The 12280-nt window shown below is 36.0% G+C and overlaps 3 protein-coding genes across 3 annotated transcripts; all 3 read right to left on the bottom strand.

Annotated features, from left to right (window-relative positions):
• Positions 1-1329: 1329 nt before the first annotated feature.
• On the bottom strand, positions 1330-1674 carry LOC139490152 (zinc finger protein 239-like). Its single transcript, XM_071277003.1, has one exon. It carries the CDS (start codon positions 1672-1674, stop codon positions 1330-1332), a length of 345 nt encoding a protein of 114 aa, XP_071133104.1.
• Positions 1675-1818: 144 nt separating this feature from the next.
• LOC139490151 (zinc finger protein 239-like) lies at positions 1819-2262 on the bottom strand. Its single transcript, XM_071277001.1, has one exon. The coding sequence runs from the start codon at positions 2260-2262 to the stop codon at positions 1819-1821; it is 444 nt and encodes a 147-aa protein (XP_071133102.1).
• A 4564-nt stretch (positions 2263-6826) lies between these two features.
• On the bottom strand, positions 6827-8770 carry LOC139490150 (uncharacterized). The gene has a single exon (XM_071277000.1). The coding sequence runs from the start codon at positions 8768-8770 to the stop codon at positions 6827-6829; it is 1944 nt and encodes a 647-aa protein (XP_071133101.1).
• Positions 8771-12280: the final 3510 nt, after the last annotated feature.

The raw sequence follows: 12280 nt of genomic DNA, 5'->3' as shown, positions 1-12280 counted from the left end.
GACTTGGGATAGCTGAAGAACCCTTTTTGAAAGCTTCTTTTAAAAAAAAAACCTTTAAATAGGAGAGCATATTTGCACTGATGCTCAAATAAGAATTATCGGATTTTGTACTCCAAAACCAGTAGCTCTAATCAGCTAATATATATATATATATATATGTGGTGGTGTTTAACGACCTTGACTGGCCTTTCAGCCCTCGCACGGTCGGCTCGGTGCCCGAAGGCGTTTGGTGAGCTTTAAATATTCTGGTGCCATGGGTCAGGAACAAGTAGTGGAGGTCGCAATATGGAGGCCGCCATCTTGGTTTTGGGGAGTAGATTTTGGTTTTTTACTATTTTGGTCTTTATTCTTCACAACGGCTGCTTTCAGGGCCAGTTTGGTCAGCTTGGCAGCCCGCTAGCCTCGATGATGGAATACTGGTAGATGAATCGTGGACGTAGTTCTAAAGATGACAGGAAGCGTTATCAGGACCAAAGCCGTTAGGCAGTGAAATGAAGGTCGTATCACCCAACGCCTAGGATACAGCCCTCGGACGTTAATCGGCATAACACTCCCCATGATACAATGGTTTTGGAGTGCATGTTAACGCGGGTACGCCACTACCACGTCTATCTGTACGGCATGGATTGGTTTCTGTCATCTTAAGTAGTATGTCGTTGACCATCTAACAATAAACCCTCATCGAAGATAGCGGGTAAAGGAGAGCTGACCCAGCACGTCCGTTCAGCTGTAATGACTGAGACGTGACTGGATTGGATAAAAGGTATAGTTTCGACATGGAAATACTTTATTTGAACTTAAGTCAAACTATCACACGGTTTAACATAAAAAGCAAGGAGCTGCATGTATAGCGATACTAGAGACACATTATACAACCAGAGACATACACAGGCACTTGTCTCATTGTTTTCCCTATATACCTTAATATAACAGTGTTAAGGTATATAGGGGCAACAAATTCTGAGACAAGTACCTGAAGAGACATATAATACAATTATGTATACTTCAACTAGTTACCTGCATGTGTTCTCATGTGAATCGGTTAAGTACCATGTTGACTAAACCCTTTACCACATACATCACAGACATGTGGTTTATCACCTGCATGTGTTCTCATGTAAATCTGTAAAGAACCATGCTGAATAAATCCTTTACCACATACATCACATTCACAGAGCTCATCACCTGCATGTGTTCTCATGTGAATCTGTTAAGTGCCATGCTGTCTATCCCTTAACCACATACATCACCTTCATGGAGGTAACCACCTGCATGTGTTCTCAAGCATGTGAATATGTATCCTTTACCACATAAATCACAGACATGGGGTTAATCACCTGCATGTGTTCTCATGTGAATCTGAAAACTACCATGCTGACTAAATCCTATACCACATACATCACACACGGGATGTGTTCTCATGGGAATTTGTAAACTACCATGCTGATTAAATCCTTTACCACATACATCACATTTATGGGGTTTGTTACCTGTATGTCTTTGAATGTGGATCTGCAATTTACTAAGACGACTAAATCGTTTGCAACATACATCACATGCATGCAGTTTATCATCTGTATGTGTTTCATGTGAATCTGTAAATAATTTCTCCGACCTAAACCCTTTACCACGTACATCACAGACATGAGGTTTATCCCCTGTATGTGTTCTCATGTGGATCTGTCAACTACCATGTAAACTAAATCCTTTACCACACACATCACATTCATAGAGTTAATCACCTGTATTTGTTCTCATATAAATCTGTAAACTTTTATGCTGACTAAATATTTTACCACATACATCACATTAACGGAGTTAATCGCCTGTATGTATTTTCATGTGAATCTGTAAACTACCATTCTGACTAAATCCTTTGCCACATACATCACAGACATAAGGTTTATCACCTGTATGTGTTCTCATGTGAATCTGTAAACTACTATACCGATAAAATCCTTTACCACATACACCACAGTCATGAATTTTATCGCCTGTATGTGTTTTCATATGAAGCTTTAAATTGAAATGCTGAATAAACCCTTTACCACATACATCACAGTCATGAGGTTTATCAACTGTATATATTCTTATGTGTCTCTTTAACTCGCCACGTTCAATAAATGCTTTACCACATACATCACATGCATGGGGTTTGTCACCTGTATGTCTTCGAATGTGAATCTGCAAATTACTAAGATGACTAAAATGTTTGCCACATTCATCACATCCATTGGGTTTGTCACCTGTATGTGTTTTCATGTTGTTACGGCCAGAAATCGCCTTTAAATTGTAGCCAACAAAAGACACAAATCAATAGTAAAATTTAACAATATTTATTATACAAAAGTTTACAAGAAGTATTACACAGATATTACTGTTAACTTAACTGTTAAAATATGAGTCCAATCTTTTATCTTTATCTGTATCCGGATATCTTTCGGAATCCAATCTGAATATTACGTTCACTACTACGGTCACAATCCAGTATGATGTTGTTTGTAGAATTAAAGTGTCAATCCAAATGCGGTGAATACTAATGTCTATCAATGTCTAAGTCCAAGCCCAAGAGTGTGTGTTTAACTTTAGTGTCTGTATATATATAATTGTCAAGGAAAATTCTAGAACACTCTATAATGGAACATCCTAGAAAGTTACAACGGAAGTTTCTAGTAAAAGGTAGAAGTTTATATAACACATCTTTTATAATTATCATTCTGGAAAGTTCCAATCATTCTCTACTTGTTCCAGAGATTTCTAAACTGCACAGTTCTAAAATTATTCTGCAAACAACTATCAGGTCACACAATACAAATCAGGCCAACATAAATACATACAATAATTACAATATCATAACACCTCCCCCCTTAAAAGAAGTTTTAGTGTAACAAAAACTTATCATGAATAATATGAACAAGTATACATAGTATATACAAAGTGTTTTAATAAGCTCTAGATAAAGCATCTGCTATTACATTATCTTTACCCTTAATATGTTTTACAATTACATCATATTCCTGTAACAACAAACTCCACCTAGTCAACCTCTGATTCTTGTTTCTCATTTTATGTATGAAGGTGAGAGGATTATGATCAGTACAAACAAGAATAGGATATACAGTAGGATTCAAATATACATCAAAATGTCGAAGTGCTGACAACATTGCAAAACACTCTTTTTCGATAGTTGAATAAGTTTTCTGATGTTTATCTAATTTCTTGGAAAAATATGATATATGTTTCTCAACATTATCATCTGTCCAACAAGTTTCAAACAATAGATGGGCTTGATGTTTATATAATAATAAAAATTGTTGTTTTGGGGTAGTTATAGTGAAACCAGCTGATGATTTATAATTTTTTGATAATAAATGTAAAATAATAAGCAAATTCAGCAAAATAAAAATATTAATGCCGATTTTTATCTTTTGTTAAAATATTTATCCATTTGAAAAGCATTTATATTATATAAAACAGCTCCAATTCCTACATCACGTGCATCAACGGCAAGTTTAAATTGTTTTTCAAAGTCTGGAGTAATCAGAACTGGACTATTAATTAAAAGTGATTTGCAATTTTCAAAAGCATTTTGACAATATTCACTCCAGATAAATTTAGAATCTTTCCGTAAAAGATGAGTCAATGGTTGAACAACAGTTGCAAAATTTGAACAGAATTTCCTGTAAAATCCAATCATGCCTAAATATCTCATAAGTTGTTTTCTATTTGTAGGAGAAGGAAATTTGGAAATAGCTTCCACTTTAGCCATAATAGGTTTCACTTGACCTTGGCCAACTGTATGCCCTAAATAATCAACAGTGGCCTGACAAAATTCACTTTTACCAAGATTAACAGTCAAATTTGATTGTGACAATCTATCAAAAGTATCATACAAATGTGTTAAATGCTGTTCCCAGCTATCACTACATACAATTAGATCATCAATATAAGCATAACAACAGGTTAAATCTTTTATAACATTATTGATCATTCTTTGAAATGTAGCTGGAGCACTTTTCATGCCAAACGGCATTACAATATATTGAAATAAGCCATCTGGTGTAACAAAAGCTGATATTTCACGAGCTCTCTGTGTCAGTGGAACTTGCCAATAACCTTTCAACAAATCAAATTTGCTCACAAATTTTGCTTGACCGATGTTGTCAATACAATCGTCTATCCTTGGAATCGGATAGGAATCAGATTTTGAGACTGAATTTACTTTTCTGAAATCAGTCACGAAACGAAAGGTTTTATCTGGTTTTGGCACAAGGAGACAAGGAGAGCTCCATTCACTGTTACTCGGCTCAATAATATCATTGTCAAGCATATATTTAATTTCTTTTCTCATAGCTTCAAGTTTGAGTGGATTGAGCCGGTAAGGATGTTGCTTAATTGGAGAAGCATCTCCTACATCAACACCATGACAAACAGCAGTGGTTTTGTTTGGCACATCTGGAAAAAGATTTTTAAAAGAAAATACCAAAGTTTTTATTTCTTCTTTACGATCAAAAGACAGATGTGCAAGTTTTGAGTCTAAATTTGACAAAATTTCTTAATTTTTCAATCTAACTGTCTCTTCCAAAGTTTTAGAACTTAAAGGTGGTTCAATTACATCTGGTTTGTCATGATTGTTCTCAAATTTAACTATGCCTAAAGTGGCAACTGGTTTACTCTCACATTCATTAGTACGCTCAAAATATGGTTTTAACATATTAATATGACACACTCTGTTTTGTTTACGCCGACCTGGAGTTTTTACAATATAATTCAAATCATTGATTTTACTCTCTATTGTAAAAGGACCACAATATTTAGCCTGTAAAGGATGTCCAGGGACTGGCAAAAATACAAGTACCCTATCACCAGGCTCAAAAACTCTGTCCCTGGCATCTTTATCATACCATATTTTCATCTTGTTCTGTACATTTTTTAAGTTTTTCTGAGCAATTTGACAAGCAGTATACAATTTTTCTTTAAATCTAGATACATAGTCTAAAAGATTCAAGTCAGTATGTTCAGTAAGCCACTTTTCCTTAATCAATTTTAACGGTCCCCTTACAGTATGGCCAAATACCAACTCAAAGGGACTAAATCCAAGGGATTCTTGAACAGCCTCTCGGACTGCAAAAAGTAGAAAGTGAACTCCATCATCCCAGTCTCTGTCAAATTGAAGACAAAAAGTTCTAATCATGTTCTTCAATGTTTGATGAAAACGTTCTAAGGCACCTTGAGATTCTGGATGGTACGCACTTGATCTATACTGAGCAATCCCTAACTGGTACACGACTTGTTGAAATAAACCTGACATGAAATTTGATCCCTGGTCGGACTGTATAGACTTAGGAAGTCCTACTAATGTGAAAAAATTTGATAAGTGCTTTGACAATAGTAGGTGTCTTGATATTTCTTAGCGGAATAGCCTCAGGAAAGCGAGTGGATGTACACATGATTGTCAATAAAAACGCATTTCCAGTTTTGGTCTTCGGTAAAGGTCCAACGCAGTCAATTAGAACTCTGCTAAAAGGTTCGTCAAAGGCTGGAATAGGCAGAAGTGGTGCTGGTGGTATTTTATGGTTAGACTTACCAACAACCTGGCATATATGGCATGATTTGCAGTATTCTGCAACATCATTTCGAAGTCTGGGCCAGTAGAAATGCTGCAAGATCTTAAGGCAAGTCTTCCTTATACCTAAGTGTCCAGCCAAGGGGGTGTCATGGGCAAGACCAATAATGTCTTGCCTATAAACTTTAGGCACCACCACTTGGTATACCACTCTCCATTCCTCCTCTGGGGTAGCATCAGGAGGCCTCCACTTCCTCATTAAAGTGCCGTCCTGATGGTAATAGCATTCGGCCACTTTGTCCGCTTCCTCCTGTAGTTGAGCCCGCTGGTTGAGCTGGAGAACCTCAGGGTCTTTATGTTGTTCTTCGAATAAATTCTTTCGGTCTAATGAATGGCTGTTTACGTTTGGCCATGGCATAATAACATTCTTGTTAACACTAGGTTGTCTTATTATGGCCTTTTCTGAGCTACCAGGACCTTCAATGTCAGCTAGGAAAGTGTCAGAAAGGTCCATGTAATCAAACTGGTCTTCTTGCAAATTCTCATCTTGTTGTTTTCTAGCCATCGCCCTAGTGACAACACAAGCTGGATACAATTCAGCATCATCTTCAGGTGATTTAACATCCACCACTGGTTCACTGGTAACAATTGGTTCAGCAACCACTTTGTTCCTTGCTAGATCATTTCCTAGCAATAATGTAACACCCTCTACAGGGAGATTAGGACGAACACCTACAATAACTGGTCCAGTTATCAAATCTGACTTCAGATAAATACGATGGGGAGGAACATCTATACAACCTAACTCTAAACCTTGTAACAAAACGGAGGCACCAACAGAAGTCTTCTCGGACAAAGGCAAAACACTTTCTAACAATAAAGACTGAGAAGCTCCAGTGTCCCGTAAAATCTTAATAGGCTGAAGAGTGGTATCATCAACAATAGAAATAAACCCATCAGACATAAAGGGTTTATATTCCTCCATGTAATCACAAAAACTGGACTTAAAAGCCTGACTCGCAGGATATTCCAACGTACTGGTAATTGTAGATTATTGCGTTGCGTTGTGTATATGATCGTAAGTTATCTAAGTCTAAGGCGATAAAGATATAACTACGTCTGCCATTATACGTTTCTATTCAATACAACATAAAGTATAACAATTACGCGACGTCACAAAGATTCGGCCGTACCGCAAAAAGGTACGTTGATATTAGCGCAATTCTTGACATTCTGGGGCCGCAGAAAATGATATTTAACTTAAATTTGAAATACAATATGAAAAATTCGTAAATTGTGACATACTAGTATATTCATCATTGAGAAAGATGCATTACTGGTTCGTGTAGGGACAGGACCGGAAAGTAAATATCCAATTTTCGAACTAACTGCGGTTGGACCGTTTCCACGCACTATTTTGTCTTGAACTATGTCCCAGTAAAAATCACCTCCAATTAATAAGGATATTTCAAATTGCTCTCCTTCCATGACTGGGTGTGCTAATTGTAGACCACGTAAATATGAAAACTTCTGCGTTATTCCTATGTTGTGAGTTTGAAGTGGTGAAGCAATGGCTGGTACAATTAAAACTTTAATAGGGATTAAAGCTCCTTCTGTAGACTTAAGATTAATTGTTGTTTTGTCAAGATTTCTCACCTTTTTTGTAGTACTTCCAAATGTAGCTATACTTAATGTTTCAGACCCTTCTTTTTTAATGTCCAATTTAGCTGCTAGTTCTTCGGTTATAAACGAACGCTGAGCTCCCTCGTCAAAGAGTATTCTTGCATCTATACATGTATTTTTGTGAACGACTGGACTGAATGCGGTTTTCAGTAACACAGTGGACCTTTCTTCGCTAGCGGTATACAACATAGAAGTTTCTGTGTCTACTTTGTTTTGCGATTGTTCAGTTTCAATATGATGTTTATTTGAGTACAAGTTCTGTTTACATAATGAAGAGTGATGCTTCCGGTGGCAACACTTACACGTATTCTTGGATTTGCAATCGGCTATTTTATGCTTACCTAAACAATTAAAGCATAACCTCTTTTCTTTTATAATGGCTACTCTTTTATCGTGATCTATGACATCTTTACATTCGTTTGGCCAGTGGTTTCCGTCACAATATGCGCATTGTTTCTTCCGATTCGAGTTAAATGATTTATCTGTTGTGTTTATCGGACGGGTTTTATCTGTAGTTACTCGTTTAACGCCTGTTATGAAATTTGCGCTAGGTGTTGCGGTTGAATACGTCTGTGTATAATCTCCGTATCCGGACTCTTGAATAGAAATCTCTTTACCTATCGCGTTTCGAAGCGATTGAATATTCCAACTGTCGCTCCCGTTTTCTCGTGTTATATTTTTTCGTACTTCATGCGGTAACTTACCGAGAATCACTGGTATCAATAACGATCCGTACATGTCCTGACATTGTCCGAGAGACTCTAGACCCCGTATGTAAGCTTCTGATTTGTCATGAAATGTTCTCAAACTTTCTAATGTATCATGTGGTGCGGGTATATCAAGTAGTGCTCTCATATATGCATTAATGATTTTATGTGGTTGCCCATAGCGGTTTCTCAATAATTCAATTGCTTTGTGATAGTTTGGATTTGTCATGGTCAATCCTGAAATTACGTTTGCAGCTTCAAATTGAAGCAATGAGTTCAAGTACGAAAATTTCTGAATGTCAGTTAATGTGTGATTGTGATGAATCGTGGTCTCGTATGAATCCCAGAAATATTGCCATTGTAAAATGTCTCCATTAAAATTGGGAAGAGATAGCTTTGGTAGGCGATGGTTATTACTTGAGGTAGAACTTGACTGAGATAATGGCTGACTTGTGTGAGTAAAGGGGTTTGTGTACGGAACAAACTCTGGTGCGCTTGAATCTAGTATCGAAGATGCTGCTTTTGGTACGAGTTTTAAGAACTTTTTAAATTTTCGAATTTTACCCTCTAAATCTAAATAATACTCATCTGTTTCAAGAATTTCATTTGTTATATCTTCTGATTCGACTGCATTTAATATCTGTTCGTCTATAGAGGCTAACGTCTTCTTTTTCTTCTCAATTGCTTCGAGCAATGTTGATACTTCCTCCGTGTCTATTTCTGAATCTCCGATGGCTTCCTCCAGTTTTTTAAAAACTTTTGTTACTGCTGCTTTGTTCCCCGCTCTCAAGGATTTTAGTCGGCTGATGTCCATTCTCTCCGTTTGAAGTCACGGCACCAATGTAGATTATTGCGTTGCGTTGTGTATATGATCGTAAGTTATCTAAGTCTAAGGCGATAAAGATATAACTACGTCTGCCATTATACGTTTCTATTCAATACAACATAAAGTATAACAATTACGCGACGTCACAAAGATTCGGCCGTACCGCAAAAAGGTACGTTGATATTAGCGCAATTCTTGACAGTAATATAAGGTGTCGTACACGCACTTGTCTAAAACAATCAGCCATCAGGTGACCATTCTTCTTACAATAAGCACAAATCAGTGACTTCTTCTCAAAAGTATCAAATTTTGGACTAGACATATTATAACTGGACTGACTCTTATTCTGTGCAACATGCTTACTATCAGTACGCTCAGTACTTTGATTTTTGTAATTTCCACTTGAATTATTAACATTTTGACCCTTGAAACTTCTTTTATGTGAAAGGGTATAATTATCTGAAATTACAGCTGCATCATGTATTGTCCCAACAGTTTTGTCGTCTAAATGTGTTTTTAAGTCTAAATGAACACATTGTTTGAACTCTTCTAATAACATCAATTGTCTTAGGTTATCAAAATTGTTATCTGTTTTCTTTGAAGTAAGCCATTTATCAAATAGATCTTCTTTTTCCCGAGCAAATTCCTCATAGGTTTGCGAATCAAACTTTTTATAAGATCTAAATTTCTGTCTATATGCTTCTGGTACTAGCTCATAAGCTTTCAAAACTTCCTGTTTCAACGTGTCATAATCAGAACTTTTTTCTGATGGAAGTGCGGAGTATATTTCAGCGGCCCTCCAAAACACTTTGTAGCATTGTAGTCCAATATGGCTTTGGCCAACTCAAATTATGAGCAATTTTTTCAAACTGTGGAAAATATTTATCGACTGTTTTTTCACAAAAACTGGGAACCAAACGTATATTTTTTGCTGCATCAAAATATTCTGATTTCTGCTGGACTTTAGTGTTGCTTTCTTCCTTGACCATTTCAATTTTCATTTTCTCCATCTCTAGCCTTTCCTTCATTTCAAGTTCTTTTAACTTCATTTCAAGTTCTTTTAATTTAAATTCGTCTTCTTTTTCTTTTTTATCCATTTCCAACCTTTCCTTCATTTCCAGTTCTGCCTGTTTTAATTTAAGTTCATCTTGTTTTAATTTAAGTTCATCTTCTTTTCTTTTCTCCATCTCCTTCAATTCCAGTTCTTTTAATTTGAGTTCATGTTCTAATTCAAGCTGTTTTAATTTAAAGGCGTCAATATTTTCGACCTTAAGTTCAAGAGCCTCTTCACCTAAAACCTTTGCGTCAACTAATTTGTCTATAACCAAATTTTTTATAATTTGTTTTCTCATAGATACTTTAAAATCTAATTTCAGATGCTTTGCAAGCAACACTAATTCCTCTTTCTTTAAATTATCAAACCCCTCCAGGTCTGGCGTTTTCAAAAGTTTACCAGCATCAAATGCCATTTTGTAGAATTTTGTTGGCTATTTATAATAAAAATTACTAAACAAATTTTGAATAAGATATTTTCAGATCCCGGACGAGCCCCCAATTTCTGTTACGGCCAGAAATCGCCTTTAAATTGTAGCCAACAAAAGACACAAATCAATAGTAAAATTTAACAATATTTATTATACAAAAGTTTACAAGAAGTATTACACAGATATTACTGTTAACTTAACTGTTAAAATATGAGTCCAATCTTTTATCTTTATCTGTATCCGGATATCTTTCGGAATCCAATCTGAATATTACGTTCACTACTACGGTCACAATCCAGTATGATGTTGTTTGTAGAATTAAAGTGTCAATCCAAATGCGGTGAATACTAATGTCTATCAATGGCTAAGTCCAAACCCAAGAGTGTGTGTTTAACTTTAGTGTCTGTATATATATAATTGTCAAGGAAAATTCTAGAACACTCTATAATGGAACATCCTAGAAAGTTACAACGGAAGTTTCTAGTAAACGGTAGAAGTTTATATAACACATCTTTTATAATGATCATTCTGGAAAGTTCCAATCATTCTCTAATTGTTCCAGAGATTTCTAAACTGCACATTTCTAAAATTATTCTGCAAACAACTATCAGGCCACACAATACAAATCAGGCCAACATAAATAAATACAATAATTACAATATCATAACAATGTGCATCCGTAAATGACCTTGCCGACTAAACCCTTTACCACATACATCACATACATGGAGTTTATCACCTGTATGTGTTTTCATGTGAATCCGTAAATGATCTTGCCGACTAAACCCTTTACCACATACATCACATGTACATGTATGGAGTTTATCACCTGTATGTGTTTTCATGTGCATCCGTAAATGACCTTGCCGACTAAACCCTTTACCACATACATCACATACATTGAGTTTATATATAAATTTATCACCTGTATGTGTTCTCAAGTGAACCCGTAAATGACCTTGCTGTCTAAAGCTTTTACTTTATACATCACAGACATGAGGTTTATCACCTGTATGTGTTCTCATGTGAATCTGTGAACTACTATAACGATTAAATCCTTTACCATATACACAACAGTCATGAATTTTATCGTCTGTATGTGTTTTCATATGAAGCTTTAAATTATAATGCTGAGTAAACCCTTTACCGCATACATCACAGACATGAGATTTATCACCTGAGTGTGTTCTCAGGTGAATCTGTAAACTACCATGCTGACTTATCCTTTACCACATACATCACATACATGGGGTTAACCATATGAATGTTTTCTCATGTGAATCTGTAAACTACCATGGTGACTAAACTATTTACCACATACATCTCAGACAGGAGGTTTATCACCTGAATGTGTTCTCGTATGACTGTGTAAACTACCATACTGATTAAATCCTTTACCACATACACGCAGACATTTGAATTATCATCTGCATGTATTCTCGTGTAAACTACCATGTTGAATAAATCATTTACCACGTACATCATATTCACGGAGTAAGTCACCTGCATGTGTTCTCATGTGAATCTGTAAACTACCATGCTGAGTAAACCCTTTCCCACATACATCATAGACATAAGGTTTGTCACCTGCATGTGTTCTCATGTGAATATAAAAACTACCATGTTGACTAAATCATTTACCACGTACATCATATTCACGGAGTAAGTCACCTGCATGTGTTCTCATGTGAATCTGTAAACTTTCATGCTGATTAAATCTTTTACCACATACATCATAGACATAAGGTTTGTCACCTGCATGTGTTCTCATGTGAATCTTAAAACTACCATGTTGACTAAATCATTTACCACGTACATCATATTCACGGAGTAAGTCACCTACATGTGTTCTCATGTGAATCTGTAAACTTTCATGCTGATTAAATCTTTTACCACATACATCATAGACATAAGGTTTGTCACCTGCATGTGTTCTCATGTGAATCTTAAAACTACCATGTTGACTAAATCATTTACCACGTACATCATATTCACGGAGTAAGTCACCTGCATG

Source organism: Mytilus edulis, chromosome 9, assembly GCF_963676685.1.
Source record: "Mytilus edulis chromosome 9, xbMytEdul2.2, whole genome shotgun sequence".
Classification (NCBI taxonomy): domain Eukaryota; kingdom Metazoa; phylum Mollusca; class Bivalvia; order Mytilida; family Mytilidae; genus Mytilus; species Mytilus edulis.
The sequence above is the reverse complement of the archived record's forward strand: the minus strand, read 5'-3'. Positions and strand labels throughout refer to the sequence as shown.

What these genes read in the sequence shown, in the direction of transcription:
- LOC139490151 (XM_071277001.1), bottom strand. Translation starts at nt 2,262, where the DNA reads ATGAAAACACATACAGGTGACAAACCCAATGGATGTGATGAATGTGGC.
- LOC139490152 (XM_071277003.1), bottom strand. Translation starts at nt 1,674, where the DNA reads ATGAGAACACATACAGGGGATAAACCTCATGTCTGTGATGTACGTGGT.
- LOC139490150 (XM_071277000.1), bottom strand. Translation starts at nt 8,770, where the DNA reads ATGGACATCAGCCGACTAAAATCCTTGAGAGCGGGGAACAAAGCAGCA.